Source organism: Pseudophryne corroboree, chromosome 6 (genome assembly GCF_028390025.1).
Source record: "Pseudophryne corroboree isolate aPseCor3 chromosome 6, aPseCor3.hap2, whole genome shotgun sequence".
Classification (NCBI taxonomy): domain Eukaryota; kingdom Metazoa; phylum Chordata; class Amphibia; order Anura; family Myobatrachidae; genus Pseudophryne; species Pseudophryne corroboree.
In genome coordinates this window covers 525,887,156-525,909,608 of record NC_086449.1, presented here as the reverse complement: position 1 = coordinate 525,909,608, position 22,453 = coordinate 525,887,156, and the positions used below count along the sequence as shown (strand labels likewise).

At 45.6% G+C, this 22,453-nt stretch overlaps 1 protein-coding gene across 4 annotated transcripts in view; it reads right to left on the bottom strand.

Moving 5' to 3' along the window:
- Positions 1-22,453, bottom strand: part of TBC1D30 (TBC1 domain family member 30) — a 192,476-nt gene that overhangs the window by 70,377 nt on the left and 99,646 nt on the right. For all 4 annotated transcript variants that reach the window (XM_063927548.1, XM_063927551.1, XM_063927550.1 and 1 more), the window contains exon 3: positions 18,722-18,886. In XM_063927548.1, coding sequence (XP_063783618.1) covers positions 18,722-18,886 — 165 coding nt within the window. The remainder of the gene's footprint in view (positions 1-18,721; positions 18,887-22,453) is intronic.

Genomic DNA, 22,453 nt, shown 5'->3' with positions numbered 1-22,453 from the left:
GGCAACTTGAAGGGCCTTTAGGACTAAATTTAAGTCCCATGCCACTGTAGGGGGAACAAAAGGAGGTTGAATGCGCAGCATTCCCTGGAAAAAAAGTAGGAACATCCTGAAATTGGTAATTTTCTTTTGGAACCATACAGTCAATGCTGACACTTGAACTCTGAAGGAAGCCACCTTCAAACCTTTATCCATTCCTGCATGAAGGAATGCTAAGACCCTGGAAACTCTGAAAGACTTGGGGTCCATTTTCCGTTCACTGCACCAATGAATATAGATTTGCCATATTCGGTGATAAATGCGAGGTGAGGAAGGTTTCCTTGCTCTGAGCATTCTTTAAATTACCTGTTGTGAGAATCCTCTTGACTTCAGGACAGAGGTTTCAAGAGCCACGCCGTCAAAGACAGTCGGATCCAGATGTCTGTGATAACAAGGACCCTGCATCAGTAGATCTGGACGTTGAGGGAGCAGGAGTGGGGCATCCATCGACATTCTCTGCAGATCTATTAGTATCACGGCATCCTTTCCTTGCTTTACCTTTCTCACCGCCCTGGGTGATCGGGTGATTGGAGGAAACACATAAGCCAGATGAAAGTCCCATCTCACTGACAGGGCATCAACAAAGATCGCTCTGGGATCCTTGTTCTTGACCCGTATGCGAGAACTTTGTTGTTCTGATGGGACGCCATGAGCTCTCTCTCTGGCAAATCCCACTTGTCTACTAGGGTCTGGAAGACGTCCGGATGTAGAGCCCATTTGCTTGCCTGAATGGCACGTCGACTGAGAAAATCCGCTTCCCAGATTAGTACTCCCAGAATGAACATTGTGGACAAGGCTGGATGATGTTCTGCCCACTTTAGTATGTGACTTACCTCCTTCATCGCTTTTCAGCTGAGAGTTGCTCCCTGATGGTTGAGGTATGCTACTGTCGTCGCATTGTCCGAGCAGTTCTTAACTGGTTTTCCCCGAAGAATGTCCTTTGCCTGAATCAGTGCCATGTATATGGCCCAAAGTTCCAATATATTTATTGGCAGGCAACCTTCTTCCTTGGTCCATTTCCCCTGGAAACACAATCTTCCGGACACTGCTCCCCAGACCTGGAGACTGGCATCTGTTGTCAGAATTTCCTAATCTGATATCCAAAAGGGTCTCCCCTTGTCCAGATGGGATGTCTGTAGCCGCCAGGCTAATGACCTTGTTACTTAAATTGTAAGAACCATAGTCTGCGTTTTTATCATCTGATGCAACCCATTCCATTTGGCAAGAATCAGATGCTGCAGAGGCCTCGAGTGGAACTGTGCCTACTCCACCATGTCGAATGTTAACACCATCAATCCCAACACATGCATTGCTGCGTGAATGGATACCTTTTGACTGTGTAGCAAGTCCTGAATCCTTAACTGAACCTTGGATATCTTGTTCAGAGGTAAGATTACTCTCTGAAGACTTGAATCCAGTACAGCCCCCAAGTGAGTCATCCGCTGTTAAGGAACCAGAGATGATTTTGCCCAATTTATGAGCCACCCGTACCTTTGCAGACATGTCATTGTCTGTTGCAGATGACATAGGAACAATTCCTGAGACTGTGCCAGGATTAAAAGATCGTCAAGGTATGGAAAAATTCTTATCCCCTGCTGGCGGAGATAAACTGCCATTAACACCATAATCTTGGTAAATACTCTGGGGGGCTGGGGCTAACTCAAAAGGTAGGGCCTGGAACTGAAAATGCTGTTGGAGGATAGCGAACCTGAGATAGCACTGATGGGACAGTGCTATAGGAACATGTAGGTAAGCATCCTGTATATCTAAGGATACCATATAATCCCCTGGCTCCATGGCCAAAATGATGGAATGTAAAGTTTCCATATGAAAGTGAGGTACCCAAATGTACTTGTTCAGAACTTTGAGATTGAGAATGGGCTGAAATAACCCATTTGGCTTCTGAACTAGAAACAGGTTGGAGTAAAAACCCTGCCCTCCTTGCGCAGGAGGAACTGAAATGACTACTACTGACCGAAGCAATTTCTGAACTGCATCTTGCAAAGCCCTGGCCTTCGTTTCTACCCGAGATGGGCTGGTACAAAAAAACCTTCGAGGAGGGTGCTTCTTGAAGACAAAAGCATAACCTAGAGATACCGCTTTCTGCACCCAGGCATCTGTTGTAGACTGCTGTCAGATCTGTGCAAACTGAAGAAGTTGGCCCACCAACCTGGGATCCCCCAGGTGGAGGACCGCACCATCAGGCTGATGGCTTATTATCTGTTTTACCACTCAGTCCTCTGGTAGCCCAATGCTTTTTAGTCTTACCAGACTTGTTGTATTGGGACTGCCTGGCATCACTTTTTCCTTTAGCTTTTCCATGAGACCGAAAGGGCCGAAAAGCCAGAACTTTAGGTTTGAAATTGTATGTGGAAGGAAACTTTACCTTCTTGGAGTCTGCTTCTGACTCCAAAATATCCGTCAATTCTTTACCAAAAAAAATATCTCCAGAAAAAGGCAAAGATTCCAAAACCTGCTTAGATTCTGAATCTGCTTTCCACGTACGTAGCCAAACTGCTCTGCGAGCAGCGATAGTTGAAGCTGATGCCCTGGAGGCAATAGTACCCATATCCAATGCTGCTTCTTCCATTGCAGCCTATTTTATATGTGCTATATGGGATTTTTGCTCTCTTTATGCTATTGAAAAATCGCCCTCCAATGCATCAGCCCAGGCAGCCACTGCCTTTGCCATCCAAGCTGAAGCCATGGCTGGCCTTATGACTGCCCCAGACAGGGAAAAAATGGTTTTTAAAAAACCATACACTCTCATATCTGTGACATCATTTAATGATGTTGAAGGCAAAGGTAATGTAGATTGTCGCATTAATCGAATCACATGCGTATCTACTTTAAGAGCCACCTCCCTTTTTAAACAATCCCCAGCTGGAAGAGGATAATTGGAATTCCATTCCTTAGGAATTCTAAACTTCTTACTGGACGTAGCACAAGCTTCTTCCATGATTTCTGTCAGCTGATCTGACCCTGGAAAATCCGTATTAACTGTTTTTGGGACATTTAAACTAGAGATGAGCGGGTTCGGTTCCTCGGAATCCGAACCCGCCCGAACTTCAGGTTTTTTTACACGGGGCCGAGCGACTCGGATCTTCCCGCCTTGCTCGGTTAACCCGAGCGCGCCCGAACGTCATCATCCCGCTGTCGGATTCTCGCGAGGCTCGTATTCTATCGCGAGACTCGGATTCTATATAAGGAGCCGCGCGTCGCCGCCATTTTCACACGTGCATTGAGATTGATAGGGAGAGGACGTGGCTGGCGTCCTCTCCGTTTAGACTAGAGTACTAGAGAGAGACACAAATTTTGGGGAGCATATTATTAGGAGGAGTACTACTTGCTGCTGATAGTGTGACCAGTGACCACCAGTTTAATTAATCCGTTCTCTGCCTGAAAAAAAACGATACACAGTGTGACACAGTCACATACCATATCTGTGCTCAGCCCAGTGTGCTGCATCATATGTAATACTGTATATCATTATCTGACTGTGCTGAGTGCTCACTGCTCACACAGCTTAATTGTGGGGGAGACTGGGGAGCAGTTATAGCAGGAGTACATATTTTAAGTACAGTGCACACTTTTGCTGCCAGAGTGCCACTGCCAGTGTGACTGACCAGTGACCACTGACCACCAGTATTGTGATTGTCTGCTGACCACCAGTATATTGTGATTGTCTGCCTGAAAAAGTTAAACACTCGTCGTGTGGTGTTTTTTTTTATAAACGCATTCTGCAGACAGTGTCCAGCAGGTCCGTCATTACATAATATATACCTGTCCGGCTGCAGTACTAGTGTGATATATATATATATTTTAATTTTATCTCATTATCATCCAGTCTATATTAGCAGCAGACACAGTACGGTAGTCCACGGCTGTAGCTACCTCTGTGTCGGCAGTCGCTCGTCCATCCATAATTGTATACCACCTACCCGTGGTTTTTTTTTTTTTTCTATCTTCTTGATACTAGTAGCTTACTTTAGGAGTCTGCAGTGCTGAGTCTGACAGACAGTGTCCAGCAGGTCCGTCATTACATAATATATACCTGTCCGGCTGCAGTACTAGTGTGATATATATATATATTTTAATTTTATCTCATTATCATCCAGTCTATATTAGCAGCAGACACAGTACGGTAGTCCACGGCTGTAGCTACCTCTGTGTCGGCAGTCGCTCGTCATCCATAAGTATACTAGTATCCATCCATCTCCATTGTTTACCTGAGGTGCCTTTTAGTTGTGCCTATTAAAATATGGAGAACAAAAATGTTGAGGTTCCAAAAATAGGGAAAGATCAAGATCGACTTCCACCTCGTGCTGAAGCTGCTGCCACTAGTCATGGCCGAGACGATGAAATGCCAGCAACGTCGTCTGCCAAGGCCGATGCCCAATGTCATAGTACAGAGCATGTAAAATCCAAAACACCAAATATCAGTAAAAAAAGGACTCAAAAATCTAAAATAAAATTGTCGTCGGAGAAGCGTAAACTTGCCAATATGCCATTTACCACACGGAGTGGCAAGGAACGGCTGAGGCCCTGGCCTATGTTCATGGCTAGTGGTTCAGCTTCACATGAGGATGGAAGCACTCATCCTCTCGCTAGAAAACTGCAGTGCCACTCCTAGATGGGCCAGGTGTTTGTGTCGGCCACTTGGGTGGCTTAGCTTAGTCACACAGCTACCTCATTGCGCCTCTTTTTTTCTCTGCATCATGTGCTGTTTGGGGACTATTTTTTTGAAGTGCCATCCTGCGTGACACTGCAGTGCCACTCCTAGATGGGCCAGGTGTTTGTGTCGGCCACTAGGGTCGCTTAGCTTACTCACACAGCTACCTCATTGCGCCTCTTTTTCTTTGCGTCATGTGCTGTTTGGGGAGTGTTTTTTGGAAGGGCCATCCTGCGTGACACTGCAGTGCCACTCCTAGATGGGCCAGGTGTTTGTGTCGGCCACTAGGGTCGCTTATCTTACTCACACAGCTACCTCATTGCGCCTCTTTTTTTCTTTGCGTCATGTGCTGTTTGGGGAGTGTTTTTTGGAAGGGCCATCCTGCGTGACACTGCAGTGCCACTCCTAGATGGGCCAGGTGTTTGTCTCGGCCACTAGGGTCGCTTATCTTACTCACACAGCTACCTCATTGCGCCTCTTTTTTTTCTTTGCGTCATGTGCTGTTTGGGGAGTGTTTTTTGGAAGGGCCATCCTGCGTGACACTGCAGTGCCACTCCTAGATGGGCCAGGTGTTTGTGTCGGCCACTAGGGTCGCTTATCTTACTCACACAGCTACCTCATTGCGCCTCTTTTTTTCTTTGCGTCATGTGCTGTTTGGGGAGTGTTTTTTGGAAGGGCCATCCTGCGTGACACTGCAGTGACACTCCTAGATGGGCCAGGTGTTTGTGTCGGCCACTAGGGTCGCTTAGCTTAGTCATCCAGCGACCTCGGTGCAAATTTTAGGACTAAAAATAATATTGTGAGGTGTGAGGTGTTCAGAATAGACTGAAAATGAGTGGAAATTATGGTTTTTGAGGTTAATAATACTTTGGGATCAAAATGACCCCCAAATTCTATGATTTAAGCTGTTTTTTAGTGTTTTTTGAAAAAAACACCCGAATCCAAAACACAACCGAATCCGACAAAAAAAATTCGGTGAGGTTTTGCCAAAACGCGGTCGAACCCAAAACACGGCCGCGGAACCGAACCCAAAACCAAAACACAAAACCCGAAAAATTTCAAGTGCACATCTCTAATTTAAACACAGGTGCCTTGGTTTTTAACACAGGCTCTGCTTAATCCTCTAAGGAAAGAATGGTTTTCATTGCTTTAATTAACTCAGCTATATCCACTGAGCCGAGACCTTCCTCCTGCTCTTCGTATGCCGAAGCAGAATTTATTGAGCTTTCATCCTCAGATGAATCCTCATCTGAAACATGTGTAGCCTGTGAGGATGAAGGTTTACTTACCACTGGCCTATCAGCCTGTTTCTTTTGAGAGGCTGCTGCTGGAAGTGATAAACAGCAGATGGGAAGCTGAATGTAAGGGTTAATCATGTAACCTATCCCTGGTACAGGGGTTGGAGGAATTATCCATTCAGCTATACTGGATAATGTCTTTGCAGACATAGCCCAAGGTGGATCAACCTGCACCTGAATCTGCCTTGTATTTTTCAAGAGACCCTGGTGAAAACTAAAACAATTTGCACATAAACCATCTTGCAAGACAAACATGATATGGGTGTTGGTGTTGCTGTGAGGGGTGGTCTTCAGTTTGCTGGCTGTCGGGATCCCGGCGCCGGAATCCTGACAGCCGGCATACAGACACCTTTTCACCCTCTTGGGGGTCCACGACCCCCTGGAGGGAGAATAGATAGCATGGTGCGCGTAGCGCGCCACCAAGCCCGCAGCGTGGCGAGCATAGCGAGCTTGCAATGGGTTCATTTGCGCTCGCCCAGCTGTCGGTATGCCAAGACTCATTTCAAGTATGTAGAACATATTACTGAATCATGTTTAAACAGATCTACCGTATTCAGACGCATAGCGAAAGAAACAGTAATAGTATATATAGACTCATATGCAATAGGCACTTTATCTAACTATTCGGACTCAAAAAGGTAGAGACTGTATTACCCGTACTCAGTAGACTGGGATACAGGGAGACTCACCTCGCTTCCAGGACCGATCAATAAATTAGCCAACGCTGAGTGGATCCAGACGCTATTAGTGTACACTGCCGCTGCATGAACCTACAGTGAACACAGACGCTCAGAGAACACAAACGCACCCGTCACACAGCCGCCTATGCTGCGACTGGGTCCTCTTCGTGTACAGCGTCTGAGACGGAAGCGGGAAACAGTTCATGGCAGGAGACTCGGAGGAAACTGGTCATGAACTGGGAGGAGGGGCGACCAGGAGAGCATCTGATTCCCCACTGCTGACATCAACCCTAGGAATCGCGGCCTCATGCTATTCCTGGAGCCTCTGATCCCTAAGGCCTAGTGCTGGTGCAACCGAGGTGGCAGCCGCGTCAGCGACTGGTAGTCTCCTCCCAAAACAGTGCGGCTGTGTCCGTATTCCCGTTCTAAGCAAAACCGATGCCTAACCTTCTCCCCGTGCTCCGGTCACAGCCTGGTAACGTATGCTGGACCTGCTAGTATATCCAACACAGATGCCCACCGAAATAGCACTGTACTCGTGGGTAAGCGTTGTCGCGACCCGGCGAAGAGTTGTTGGAGCGACTCTTTCTAAGGTACATATAAGACACTTTTTAGAAAGATCACTCAAGAAAAAATAGTAAGACTATAAAAATAAAGTAAGAAAGCTTAGGGCTGCTAAAAACCAGCAGCCCTCTGACCATGGTCCGGCTCCTGCCGCACCAAACAAAAAACTGATTTGCCTGAGCCAGGAGGCCGAAAAGCTTTGACCAATTGGTGCAAATCCGCTATCGCTGTCACTGTCCCAATGTTATCCTGTGGATAACCGGTGGACCCTGCTGGAGAAAATCTGCATCTCTTGCTCCACTGCCCCTATCACTCTGTTCCCTATTCTAACCTCTCCCCCTTTCACCCTACCCATGCCCTATCTGTCCTTACCCCCCTCACTTCACAGTCCCTATCTGCCCCAACTCTCATGCCCTCTTTATTTCTCCCCCAGTTCCTCTCTACTCCTACCCCCACTCCATACCTCCCAAATGGGACTGGGGCATAACAGCAGATCACTGAGCGCTGGCCATGCCCCCATAGTGATGGAAAATAGGGGCGTGGCTCACGAACGTGACATTACCGTGAAGTCACAAACCCTTCTCTGGAGCCACACCCCCTTTTGCCAGCAGGCGCACAGGAGTCCCGCTGCATGTCTAATCAAAGTTGGAAGGTATGCCCACTCTCTTCTGCCCAGCTCCCTCTCTCCGTATGCAGCAAGTGTGAAAGTCAGATCAGCATTATTAATATTACCAGCAGCAGGTTAGGAGATAGGAGGCTGCAATATATCCCTGCAGTTTCACTTTCAGTTTGAGTATATCATAGAGGTGAGGTGTGGACTTTCCTAACACCATTATCCTGTTTTAAATTGCTTTACCTGCTGACAGTTTACACTACCCTGAAACTTTTCAACAAGTATTGCAGGGATAAAAAAAAAAAATCATAACACCAACAAAAATAACTAAAACGATCAATGTCTGAGAAAGTAGACAGATTAGATGACTAAGGACTACAAACACTGACCCAAATACCATGCTCTCTGTGTATATTTACCATACCTTAAAATAATATATTGCCGTGCTGCATGTCAACAAAACAAAGACAGAAGTGTTAGCTTATAACTTTATGTATTAAGATAACAACACATTATTAGGCTTGTTAAAACTACATAAAATTGCTGCCTTATTAAAATTTACTATTGCATTTATCAATACATTCCCTAAATAGTAAAAAATCCTTCTTGCATCTGAATATTGGGCCTAATTTAGACCTGATCGCAGCAGCAAATTAGTTAGCTAATGGGCAAAACCATGTGCACTGCAGAGGGGACAGATATAACGTGCAGATTGTGTTAGATTTGGGTGGGGTGTGTTAAAACTGAAATCTAAATCACAGTGTAAAAATAAAAAAGCAAGTATTTACCCTGCACAGAAACAATATAATCCACCAAAATCTAACTCGCTCTGCACATGTTCTATCTGCCCCACCTGCAGTGCACATGGTTTTGCCCGTTAGCTAACAAATTTGCTGCTGCGATCAGGTCTGAATCACGCCCATTATCTGGTAACAGTAATTAGAAGGTACAGATGTGGACGAATTTGTTGGTAGCCTTCCACTGAGAAATTATATTTTTCCCCTGAAATAACTTGAAACTGACAACAGTACTTGGCATCCAGCACTGTTCAATTCCATATTAAATATAAAAAAGACTTTGCATTTGATTTTTGATTCAACAAAATATTTTAAATAATACCACAAATCAAAATGTCATTACGGAGCCTTAACCTAATACTCTGTTGTGCAACCTTTAGATTTCTGTCTCTCTTCGTGAGTTTTCTTCCGCACCTGTCAATTGGTAGTTTGGGCCTCTCTTACATAGCAAACTGCTCCACCTGTCTCAGGTTTGATGGGTGCCTTCTCCAAACTGCATATTTCAGCCAATTTCATAGATAGGATTCAGATCAGGGCTCATTAGAAGACCAATTCAGAATAGTCCAATGTTCCGTTCTTATACATTCTTGGCTGCTTTTAGATGTGTGTTTAGGGTCACTATCCTGTTGGAGGAACCAAGACCTGGAACTAAGACTGGGCAGTATATTTCTATCCAGAATACCTTGAGATTTCATTGTGCCCTGCACATATTCAAGGAACTCTGTGCCAGATGCAGCAAAGAAGCCCCAAAACATAACCAAGGTTCCTCCATGTTTCATTGTAGGTATGGTACTCTTTTCTTGGAAAGCTTCATAGAGTTTATGTGACTTGCCAAAAAGCTCCAGTTTTGACTCATCTGACCAAAGGACATTCTCCCAAAACAATCTGTTTTTTTTCAAAAGTGAAGTCTTCCTGTGACTTCTTCATGGAGCCCACTGGCGCTCAAAGTGTTGGATGGTGCAATCAGACACTGACGTACCTTGACCTTGGAGTGCATCTTGTATCTCTTTAGATGTTTTACTTGGCTCTTTTGCTAATATTCTAACTATCCTTCTGTTTAATCTGGGCTATGTCCAGGGAGCATGGCTATAGCCCTATGGACTTTAAACTTCTTAATATTTGCAACTGTAGCCACAGGAACATCAAGCTGCCTGGAAATGGTCTTATAGCCTTTACCTTTAAAATGCAATAGAAAAAGGTGGTTATAGCCTCGCCTAGCTTGTAATGTGCAATGAAGTGTTTATGCTATTGACAAACATTACTATATAAAACCTGTGAATTGTATGAAGGCTTTTTTTTACTAGTGATGCTAGTGCAACCAAATAAGGAGATTTATGGTAAGAACTTACCCTTGTTAAATCATTCTGTGAGGTACACTGGATTCCACAGGGAATAACATCGGGGTGTAGAGTAGGATCTTGATCCGAGGCACCAACAGGCTAAAAGCTTTGACTGTTCCCAAATATGCTCAGCGCCGCCTCCTCTATAACCCCGCTTCCGTGCGCAGGAGCTCAGTTTCGTAAACCAGTACAATACAGTAGCAGGCAAAAGACGACAGCAGTTAGTAGCCATCTCACGACGGGAGAAGTTATCAGAGGCTAATGCCATACAAACCCAAAGAAGCTAAGTGCGTCAGGGTGGGCGCCCTGTGGAATCCAGTGTACCTCGCAGAAAGAGATTTAACTAGGGTAAGTTCTTACCAAAAATCTCCTTTTCTGCAGCGGGGTACACTGGTATTCCACAGGGAATAACATCAGGGAGGTCCTAAAGCAGTTCCTTATGGAAGGGGACACACTGTAGCGGGCACAAGAACCCGGCGTCAAAAGGAAGAATCCTGGGAGGCGGAAGTATCGAAGGCATAGAACCTTATGAACGTGTTCACCGAGGACCACGTAGCTGCCTTGCACAATTGTTCAAGGGTCGCACCACGGCGCGCCGCCCAAGAAGGTCCAACAGACAGAGTAGAATGGACTTTGATGGTAGCAGGAGCTGGAAGGCCAACCTGTACAAAAGCATGTGCAACCACCATTCTAATCCATCTGGCCAAGGTCTGCTCGTTAGCAGGCCAGCCACGTTTGTGAAAACCAAACAGTACAAAGAGAGAATCAGACCTCCTAACGGAGGCCGTCCTCTTCACATAGATACTTTGGAGGATAAATCCAGAGAGACAAAGCCCGGAACCACAATCTCCTGGTTAAGGTTTAAAGAAGACACCATTTTAGGTAGATAATCAGGGCGCATTCGAAGAACCACCCAGTAACGGTGAAAAATCAGATAGCGGGACCTACAAGACAAGGCACCCAAATCTGATACCCGTCTAGCAGAAGCAATAGCCAGCAGAAACAAGAACTTGAGGTAAAGCCACTTAAGGTACGCAGATTCAAGAGGTTCAAATGGAGACTCTTGCAAAGCCTCCAGAACCACCGACAAATCACAAGGAGCCACAGTTGGGACATAGGGAGGTTGAATCCGCAAAACACCCTGAGTGAAGGTATGAACATCAGGCAGGGTCGCAATTTTTCTCTGAAACCATACCGACAAGGCAGAAATATGAGTGAGGCCAGCCGAAGGCCCAAGTCCAGGCCCTGTTGTAGGAAGGCCAAAAGTTTGGCCATACTAAACGTCATGATTGTTAGATGCGCACCAAGCAAAGTAAGAATTTCAGACCCTATGGTAAATCCGATCAGAAGCTGGCTTACGGGCCTTCAACACAGTTTGAATGACCACCTCAGAAAATCCTTTGGCCCTCAGTACGGAAGCTACAAGAGCCACACCGTCAAAGCCAGTCGGGCCAAATCCTGGTAAACACAAGTGCCCTGAACGAGGAGGTCTGGTCGTTGCGGAAGCAGAAGAGGAAGCTCTAGCGAGAGACCCTGTAGGTCTGAGAACCAATGCCATCTGGGCCACGCTGGGGCTATTAGAAGTAGGAATCCTCCTTCTTGCTTGAACTTCCTCACTACTCTGGGCAGGAGTGACACCGGAGGGAACACGTACGGCAGCCGAAAGTTCCATGGAATTGCCAGTGCGTCCACGAACGCTGCTTGAAGATCCCTTGTTCTTGCTCCGAAGACCGGAACCTTGCGATTGTGTCTAGACGCCCCACTTGTCCACTAGGAGTTGAAATACTTCTGGATGAAGGCTCCACTCTCGGGCGTGTACGTCCTGACGACTGAGGAAGTCCGCTTCCCAGTTGAGGACCCCCAGAATGAACACTGCCGATATGGCTGGCAGGCCGTCCCACTTGGCAAGAATCAGTTTCTACAGAGGGCGGGAATGAAATTGAGCGTACTCCACCATGTCGAAAGCCGACACCATGAGGCCTAGTACTTGCATCGCCGAGTATATCGACACACGCGGACGAGAGAGGAAGCAACGCATCTTGTCCTGAAGCTTCTGGACTTTCTCCTGTGACAAAAACAACCTCTGGTTGTGTGTGTCCAACAACGCTCCCAGATGCACCATGCTCTGGGCAGGGACCAGGGATGATTTCTTCCAGTTGATGAGCCACCCGTGGGCTTGCAGAAACTGGATCGTCAGATCCAAATGACGGAGGAGAACTTCTGGGGAATTGGCCAGGCTCAGCAGATCGTCCAGATACGGCAGGATCCGGATGCCCCGACGGCGGAGTGAAGATGTCATAACTGCCATGACCTTGGTGAAAGTTTGCGGAGCCGCGGTCAGACCAAACGATAAGGGCCGAAATTGGTAATGGAGATTGCCAACAGCAAACCGCAGGTATTGCTGATGTGACATGGCAATAGGGATATGCAGGTAAGCATCCTGTATATCCAGGGATACCATATAGTCCCCTGGTTCCAAAGCCACGACAATAGAGCGAAGGGTCTCCATACGAAACTTGTAGACCCTCACAAACTTGTTCACAGATTTGAGGTTGAGAATGGGCCGGGGGAACCATTTGGTTTGGGGACTAGGAACAGCATTGAATTGTACCCCCTGCCCCTCTGAGCCAGAGGCACCAGTACTACCATTCCGGTGTCCAGGAGGGATTGTACCACTAAACGGAGAGTTGTTGCCTTCACCTGATCCGAAGGGATGTCCGTCAGGCAACAGCGAGGAGGGGGACGTGTCTTGAAGGATATAGCGTAACGGTGACGACTTCCCGCACCCAAGCATCTGAAGTGGTCTTCAACCATACCTGGGTGAACTGTAGAAGTCCGCCTCCCACCCTGGGATCCCCCAGGGGGAGGCCCGCCCCCTCATGCCGCAGGCTTGTCAGATTTGGAAGCTGGCCGACGGGCAGCCCAGGCACGTTTAGGCTTGGGCCTGGTGGTTTTGGAAGTGCGAGACTGTTTCGGGTATGCCTGACCCTTTGTTTTGCCCAAAGGGTGAAAGGAATGAATGGAAGTACTCTTAGCCTTCGAGGCCGAAGGAGTAGTACTACTCCTTCGGGGCCGAAGGAGTAGTACTAGGTAGACATGCAGTCTTAGCAGACGCTAAGATGTTTCCTTTAAACGGGAGCACCTCCATGGTTTTCTTAGAGTCCAAGTCCACCGACCAGGACCACAACCAGAGAATACGGCGAGCCAAAATGGATGTCGTAGCAGCCTTGGCCGCCAGAACACCTGCATCTGAAGCTGCTTCTTTAATGTAATGAGACGCCGTGACAATATAAGAGAGACATTGTCTGGCATGTTCAGAAAAATTGGATGTAAACTCAGCCTCAATAGCATCTGCGGCCCAAGAAGCCGCAATGGTGGGCCTATGCGCAGCCCCTGCAAGGGTATAGATGGCTTTTAAGCAGCCCTCAACACACTTATCCGTCGGCTCCTTGAGAGAAGTGACGGTAGTGACAGGCAGAGCAGATGACACCACCAGCCGAACGATTTGCGAATCCACCGGCGGTGACGTTTCCCAATTTTTACTCAACTCTGCCGCAAGGGGATAGCGGGATAGCATTTTCTTTTGCGGGGTAAATTTCTTTACTGGGTTCTCCCAGGATTCCTGACGTATGTCAACCAAGTGGTCAGAATGAGGTAAAACCAATTTAGTAACCTTCTGACCTTTGAACCTGTCCGGTTTCTTAGATGTAGTAGCAGGCTCAGGATCATCATCAATCTGAAGAATGAGCCTGATAGCCTCTAATAGATCAGGAACATCCACCTATGATATTCCCCATCAGAAACGTCATGATCAGAGTCTGTGGGGTCAGTATACACGCCATCTTCATCGGAATAGGTATCTTGGATTGAGAAGAAGTAACAGCCCGCTTAAAGGACTTCTTAGGTTTAGTCTTAGGCGGGCGAGGGTCAGGAATGCGTTTATCCAAAGAGTTATTCAATTGCTGTAACTGAGTGGACAGAGCATCTGTGCATGGCGGATTAACCGCAGGGACCATATAAGGCTGATAAGGCACAGGAGGTCCCATAGGGGGCGCGAGTATAGGTACCAGCGTAGTCAGTAAATTAGAAAAGGCAGCCCAAGGCGGGCCCTGATGTGCCACCGTTGTTACAAACTGACTGGGGGGTACAAAAACCCCAAAACCTGAACCCTCCGCAGCCATGTTATCCTCAAATGCATCTGGGACATCATAACCGCGCATGGTGGAATCAGCCCCAGACCCATCGACCCCTGTAGCTGACATGATATGAAAGTGTAAACCACCTGTCTTGATAAAGGTCCAAGTATTGACCGAAACGCGTCGACAGGAGTGTGGACAGCCATTTTTTCATCTCTAACCTATCCTTCTTGAGGTAACCAATTTGGTTTTTGTAACATCTCCTCTGGAGGATTCAGTATTCATGTGGACTTTTTTTCTTGTTTTTAAGCCATATTTTTATGTTGTTGTATACCGTGGATATTGTGAATGTTATACCTGTTTTTATATATCCCCTTTTGTTTGGGGTTTTTGGAATAAAGTTTTTTTTTGGATTTTATGACCTTGGTGGACATTTAAAAACATTTTATATGGGAGTGGGCTGAAGAACCTGCCCTGGAATCTGTGTGTGGACAGTAACAGCGAAAAGATACCTTTATGTGTCTGATATCATCTTGCTTGATTGTGAGTGGGGTACGCTTATTTCCTTGAGTGTAACAATTAAGAAGAAAAGATACCTTGATATGCTTTATTAGCCTCCATATATTCGTAAGTGGGGTACGTACCTCTGGAAAATCAGTGATTCCCTCCATCCCTATTCATATCATAGAGAGGGTCATGGGGAGATATATGCATTGATGATAAAGAAACCTTGATGTGTATAGATGAACCTTTCTGATATGCGAATTGGGGTACGCTCACACTGATTACCATAACATCATAATTAATTTAAATGTGGCTATTGTAGTTCTACACATTTGGTTATTTTCTTTTCACATCCCCAAGTTGAACTCCAGACACCCTTCGGATAGAGCTGATACACGAGAACGTGGTTAAATACACTAGAGGACATCAGGAAGTAAAGAAACCTTGATGTGTTTGATACTGTTCATATCACAGTGAGTGGGGTACGCTTGCCTACCTGCTATTTCCGATGTCAAAGATACCTTTATAAACTTCACTTTCCCCACTATAGAGTGAGTGGGGTACGCATCTTTTAAAGATCACAAAGACACTTTTCTATAAGAACCTTTTCCACACTTATTATCACTATTATATGTTTTGGCACTTATGTGTATTGGATAGAAACACATAAATCAAACGAACATGGCCTTGAAATTTAAAACTTTTTTACACATTTGTTTGTATTTTTACTTTTCATGTTCATTGTTGGATCAAGTTTGAATTGAAATATCAAGCGACATCAGAATAGTTGGAAAATACGAATACAACTTGACCCCATTGAATTGGACGTATTGTATATTAATATATGTGGCCACTTTGATGTTCCATGTATGGTTTACCATCTAGCGCCCAGGTTTTAGCCTTTCCAAATTTTTGTTGTTTCCTCCCTGAGTGTGGCAACACAATCCCGGAGAACTTCGGTTTGTGTGTGCGCCCTGGGTGAAGAACCGGAGCCTCCGCTGTAAGTACCCGGCAACCAGGGACGCAGGAGTATACAGCGCCGCTGGGGGAGGTGATTTAGCTGCAGCAGGAGATATCAGAATGCTATCTAGCACTAGAGTGCCTCTGCTGCAGCCCTTGAAGTCTTCTATCTTCTTTAAAATAGCTCTTCTTAGGGCTGCTGGAGCAGTCCTGCCTGCTAGCTGCCTGCACTGCAGGCACCAACTTACAAACTGAGATCCTGTGCACGGAGGCGGGGTTATAGAGGAGGCGGGGCTGAGCATCTTGGGAACAGTCAAAGCTTTTAGCCTGTTAATGCCTCGGATCAAGATCCTACTCTACACCCCGATGTTATTCCCTGTGGAATACCAGTGTACCCCGCTGCAGAAATAATAATCAACAACTGTGCTTGGCATTTTAAAATTATAGTATCATCTGTATAAATGACCAATGCCGTTGAGTATGTAATCACATTACATTGGGGTCTTAAATGGACATTCAGTCTTGAGGACCAGGTCATGGTGTCCCACACCTCTAAACCACTGTCTAACCAAGGGGTGGGGAACCTTTGGCCCTTCAGCTGTTGTTGAACTACACATACCAGCATGCCCTGTGACAGTTTTGCTATTTGACAATGCTAAAACTGTTGCAGGGCATGCTGGGATCTGTAGTTCAAAAACAGCTGGAGGGCCGCAGGTTCCCCACCCCTTGTCTAACACAAAGGATGTACCCTCCAGAGTTCTTTTCTAGCCCATGCTCTCTAACCGGGATCAGTAGGATTTACCGACAATCTGGATGCCAGCCATCGGTATACCGACAACTGCCTCCCGATCTTCAGTATGGCGGCAGTGGGGCAGGTGCAAAGAGTCCATTGCGGGCTCGGTCACTCGCTGCGCTGGCCACAGATTCTATTATCACTCTTTGGGTGTCATGGACACCCACGAGTGGGAATAGCCCCCGTTAGACGGGATTCTGGCTGTCAGCATTGTCAGCAGTTGGGATCCCAGCGTCTGTATCCCGACTGCCGGCAACTCAACTGCATACCCTCCAACCGGATAACTGGGAATGCTGGTGGGTAATGCTAGTCCTTTAGGGGCCTGGGTGTCCCCTATGTCCAGACCTTTTCCTCAGTTCCTAGCATTCTGGTGGATCTGGACAGACTCTCTCTGGCGTGATGACCTACAGATGCTGAGCGAGACTTCCAGGTTCCTAATCTCACAAGATGACGATGTAGGTAGTGAATGCAGATGGCAGTCCAAAACAGTATATCAGAGAACTTCTCCTGTATAGTTTTGAATGTTATAGGTGTGCTAAGGGTATGACAGCGATTTTGAAGTGCAGCGCGCCACAACTAAGACCATGAGGAGGAAATTTACTAAATTTGATAGATTTTGCCAGTTGTTTTGCGAAAAAGCCACAATTTGCTAATTTCATATGCAAATAGCAGGTCAAATTCGACATCACACTCCAAATCACCATCGGAACAAACATCATCCAAATAACATTGTTACTATGGAAATAGCAAATTTACTAACAATAGTTTTAATGAAATTGCTCAAAGTCCAAAATCGTACCTCAATGTACCAAATCAATGCACTTGTGTTTGATGTGTAGCCTGCACGGATCAGTGAGATCCGTACAGGCTTTTGTGTTGCAAGTGAAATAAAGTTGTTGTTTTTTTTTTTTCAAACAGAGAAGGGTCTCTTCCCCTCCCCCCCTTCCTCACCCCTCCAATTCATAACTAGCACCGGGAATCTGCGAACCTGCCCTGGTTAAAGAAATACAGAGAAAAAAATATTATTGGTTCCCCCGTATTTCATTAAATCAGCACCAGGCTCTTGAGCTGGTCCTGGTTCTGGAAATACAGAGTAAACAATGCATAAGGTTCACCTGTATTTTCTACTACCTGCACCGGGCTCTTAGTAGCTGGGGGGGTAATGCCATAGCCAGAAAAGCCTGCACGGATCTCACTGATCTATGCAGGCTTCACATAAAAACACGCTGCTTTATCGCAGCTAAATTCACACCTCACAACACTCCACAAATCAACTACATACACCATCGAAAGACAATACGCAAGTCAACATGATTGTTCATAAATGTGCGATTTGCTGCACAAAACATTCCGGTGATAAGGGGTGATCATGGACCGCCACTCAAAATGATTCTTAGTAAATATCCCCTCAAGACTTCAATTATTGTTTGGGTGTTATGCTGTCTGAACGTTCATTTAAGATACCAATGTTAAATGATTACATATTCACCAGCATTGGCCATTATACATTATACAATTAATGCCAGACACAGTTGTTGATTATAGTAATTGGTTGTACTAACAACATTATTAAAAAGCCCTAGAACAATTCACGGGTTTCCTGTAGTACTTTTGGTCAATAACATAACCACATCACTGCGCATTACAAGCTAAGCGTGGGTACAACAACCTTTTGTATTGCATGCCATTGCAGAGACTAGGATCTTCTCCGATTCTACTTGCAGCTAACAGTCTCACTAGAGAGAATAAAGTGAGCGCAGGATCAAACCCAATAAGCTTGGTTTACCTTTAACATGTCTATTGTTTTCTGCGTCCTCAGACTTTGTGTTCTCTGGTCCATGTTCAGTGTGGTGCACATGATGATACCAAACAGCAGAGTAACTACTTTTTGCTATTTAAGTAAACTAAATGACTGGTCAGAAGATTGAATACACGTGTGATGCCAATTAAAGAAAGCAATTAGTTTGAAATATCACTATAATCCAATTATTATCTTTTCAAAAGGTATACCAACAAATCTGTCCAGGACATTTTAGAATATCATTGGAGAAAAATAAATAATTGAATCTTTCCACAGTTTCTTTGCTTTATTCTACAGTAGCAAAGGCATGCAGGTATATATGACAAAGGAGGAATGAAGTACTGTTTCAATGAGCTGTAAGGGTACCAACAAATTTGTTCACATCCTTATAAATATGAATAAGAAACATTGGCAATTTAATTTATAAATATGTTATATTATTCATACATTTATTGTTCTCAAGTTAAGACTTCAACCACCGCTTCTATAAATAAATGCCTTTATCAGGCTTCCCAATGTATACTCACGACGTTTCTGTGAAACGGCCTGCAAACACGCGGTCACAATATCGCAATTCTTCTGTAACTTGTGCTGAAGTCTGTCCTTCTGCTTCAACTGCCGTAGTAACTTGGCAGACTGAATCCGAATACGATGTTTAAGTTCTCCTCTTATTGTTTTCAATTCACTGCCATCTGTAAAACATGCAAAAAATATATATAAATAAAATAGCAAACATAAACACATGCTACAATGGTAAACTAATTATATTTCGTTCGTTCAATCAGATTATAATTATATTTGATTAGGCATGACAACCACATCACACGCTTGTGTTTTATCAGCTGACAAGGATGACTAAGTTGATTGCCAAATGACCAGTTCTGCATAGAGTTGTGGGCGGAATAGTTACAGATTTGGCTATTCAGTAACTATAAAATCACTCCAGCAGAAAGTATGTGACCAGCTTAAATAAAAACTCTAGAATTTATGGCATGTTCTAATTTGGCTAAATTACACCATATCTAATAATTTTAATACACAGCCAAGGAAAAAAGGACTTAGTGGACTTTTATGCATGGGATATATTAGGCAGAAAATAGTATTTTGGTACTTACCAGGTAAATCCTTTTCTTTGAATCCATAGGGGGCACTGGAGTACTCTTGGGATATGGACGTCTTCCACAGGAAGAAGGCACCGAATAAATTAATTTTGGAACTACTCCTCCCCTCCATATCCAAGAGTACCTCAGTGTTTTTTACTGAGCCGAACAGGAGCTATAGAGAGGTTGACAATGGAGAATTACATATAACATAACGGACAACAATAAAGTTGACACAACATTACTGACAACTAAACAGTTGACACCATAACCGATTAGAACTTGTTAATTTGAACCAGTCGGTGAGAATGTGTTACCATAAGATCTACTGAACTTACCCCAAACCAGGTAAACTGCTCTGGGTGGGCGTCCAGTGCCCCCCTATGGATTCAAAGAAAAGGATTTACCTGGTAAGTACCAAAATCCTATTTTCTTTTTCATCCACTAGGGGTCACTGGAGTACTCTTGGGACGTACCAAAGCTTCCCCCTTGGGCGGAAGAGCTGTTTGGCACCTGTAACACTAGGCGGCCAAAGCTAGATGCTGATGCCGCAAACTTGTAAAAGCGCACAAATGTGTGCACTGAAGACCATGTAGCCGCCCGGCAAAGCTGTGTCGTAGAAGCTCCACGACTCGCTGCCCATGACGTTCCCACAGCACGTGTGGAATGAGCTGTTACTGATGTAGGTGGCTGTAACCTAGCATGAAGGTAAGCCTGACGTATGGTCAGTTTAATCCATCTGGATAAGGTCTGCTTAGAAGCTGGCCAACCCATCTTGGCAGCATCATAGAGAACAAACAACGTATCCGTCTTACGAACTGTCGACGTTCGGGACACATAAACGCGTAATGCGCGTACCACATCCAACGTTCCAGAATCTCCTGTTAACACAGGAACTACTATTGGTTGATTGATGTGAAAAGATGACACTACCTTTGGTAGGAAAGCGGGATTCGTCCGAAGTTCCGCTCTGTCATTATGAAACACCAAATACGGTGGCTTGCACGACAAGGCACCCAAATCTGAAACACGCCTTGCTGAAGCTAAGGCTAAGAGAAAAATTGTTTTCCAAGTGAGAAATTTAATATCCACTTGTTGTAAGGGTTCAAAGTATAAGGACTGTAAGAAATCTAAAACCAGATTCAAGTCCCATGGCGCTGTAGGTGGAATGAATGGAGGCTGTACTCTGAGGACACCCTGCAGAAACGTGTGTACCGACGGCAATAGAGCCAATTTTCTTTGAAAGTAAATTGACAACGCAAATATCTGCACTTTTAGTGTCTATAGACGCAGTCCTCCATCTAACCCCATCTGTAGAAATTACAAAAGACGGGATAACTTGAAAGATGATGTCGGAAACTTTCGAGCTTCACACCAACCTATATAGGCACGCCAGATTCTGTAATAATGAGCTGCCGTAACCTGCTTCCTAGCTCGTAACATGGTTGGTATAACCGATTCTGGAATGCCCTCTCTTGTTAAGAGGGCGGTCTCAACAGCCACCCCGTCAAATACAGCCGCGCTAAAATCGGGGTAAAGGAACGGACCCTGTTGTAACAGGTCCGGACGTAGTGGGAGCGGCAAAGGATAGTCTGCGAGTAGTCCGCGGAGATCCGAGAACCAAGCTCTCCGAGGCCAATGAGGCGCCACTAGTATGACTGTGACGGACTCTCTTTTGATCCGTTTTAGCAACAGAGGGAGCAGCGGAAACGGTGGAAACAGATACACGAGGCTGTACGGCCACGCGACTGTGAGAGCATCCACCGCCACTGCCTTTGGATCTTTCGTTCTGGACACATACTGGGGCATTTGGTGATTGTGGCGAGATGCCATCAGATCCACCTGAGGGTAACCCCACCTCTGGACCAACATGTGAAACACTTCTGGATTTAATGCCCATTCTCCTGGATGAAAATCCCGACGACTGAGATAATCCGCCTCCCAGTTGTCCACTCCTGGAATGAACACTGCCGACAATATCACTTGGTGATACTCGGCCCACCTGAGGATCCGAGCTACTTCCCGCATTGCCATGCGGCTTCTCGTTCCTCCTTGCTTGTTGATGTATGCGACCGCCGTCGCATTGTCTGACTGCGCCTGAACAGTCTGAAGCCGAAACATGTGCACTGCTTGTCGTAGCGCATTGTAAATTGCCCGGAGTTCCAGGACATTTATAGACAGCAATCTTTCGTGATCTGCCCAGAGACCCTGGAGCCGATAACTTTGAACTACAGCTCCCCAGCCTCTGAGACTCGCGTCTGTCGATAGAATTATCCAATTCCAGACGCCGAACCGTTTCCCTGTGGTTAGATTGTGTACTTTGAGCCACCAGAGAAGGGACACTCTGGCCTGTGGCGACAACTTCACCCTGTGGTGAATCTGCAGATGCGAGCCCGACCACTGTGCGAGCACATCTAGTTGAAAAGGACGTGAGTGAAATCTTCCGAACTGAAGCGCTTCGAAAGCCGCCACCATTGTGCCTAAGAGGCAAATGCACAAATGTACCGAGACTGTGCGTGGCTTGAGCACTAATTGTACTAGATGACGAATGACCTGTACTTTCTGTTCTGGTAGGTAAATTCTTTGATTTACCGTATCGAGAATCATACCTAGGAATTGAAGTCGTTGAGACGGAATCAGATGTGATTTCTTGAAATTGACTATCCAACCGTGCCGAACTAGTACATTGTATATTAGCAACGCCTGTTGGAGAAGCATCTGTTGAGACGGAGCCTTGATGAGCAAATCGTCCAAATACGGAACAATTATTACTCCCAGGGATCTGAGATGAGCTATCATCACCGACATCACCTTGGTGAATACCCGAGGCGCTGATGAAAGGCCAAACGGTAGAGCCTGAAACTGGTAATGGTCTTGCCGTATTGCAAACCGCAAGAACCTCTGATGAAGTGGCCAAATCGGAATGTGTAGGTACGCATCTTTGAGATCCAGTGCAATCATGAATTCCTGTGGCTCTAAACCTGCAATTACTGACCGCAGAGATTCCATCTTGAATCTGTAGTAAGTGACGTACTGATTGAGACCTTTTAAGTTCAATATTGGCCTGATCGAGCCATCCTGCTTTGGTACCACAAACAGACTGGAATAATAACCCTGCCCCTGTTGTTGTACAGGGACCGGAATCAAAACTGCTGCATT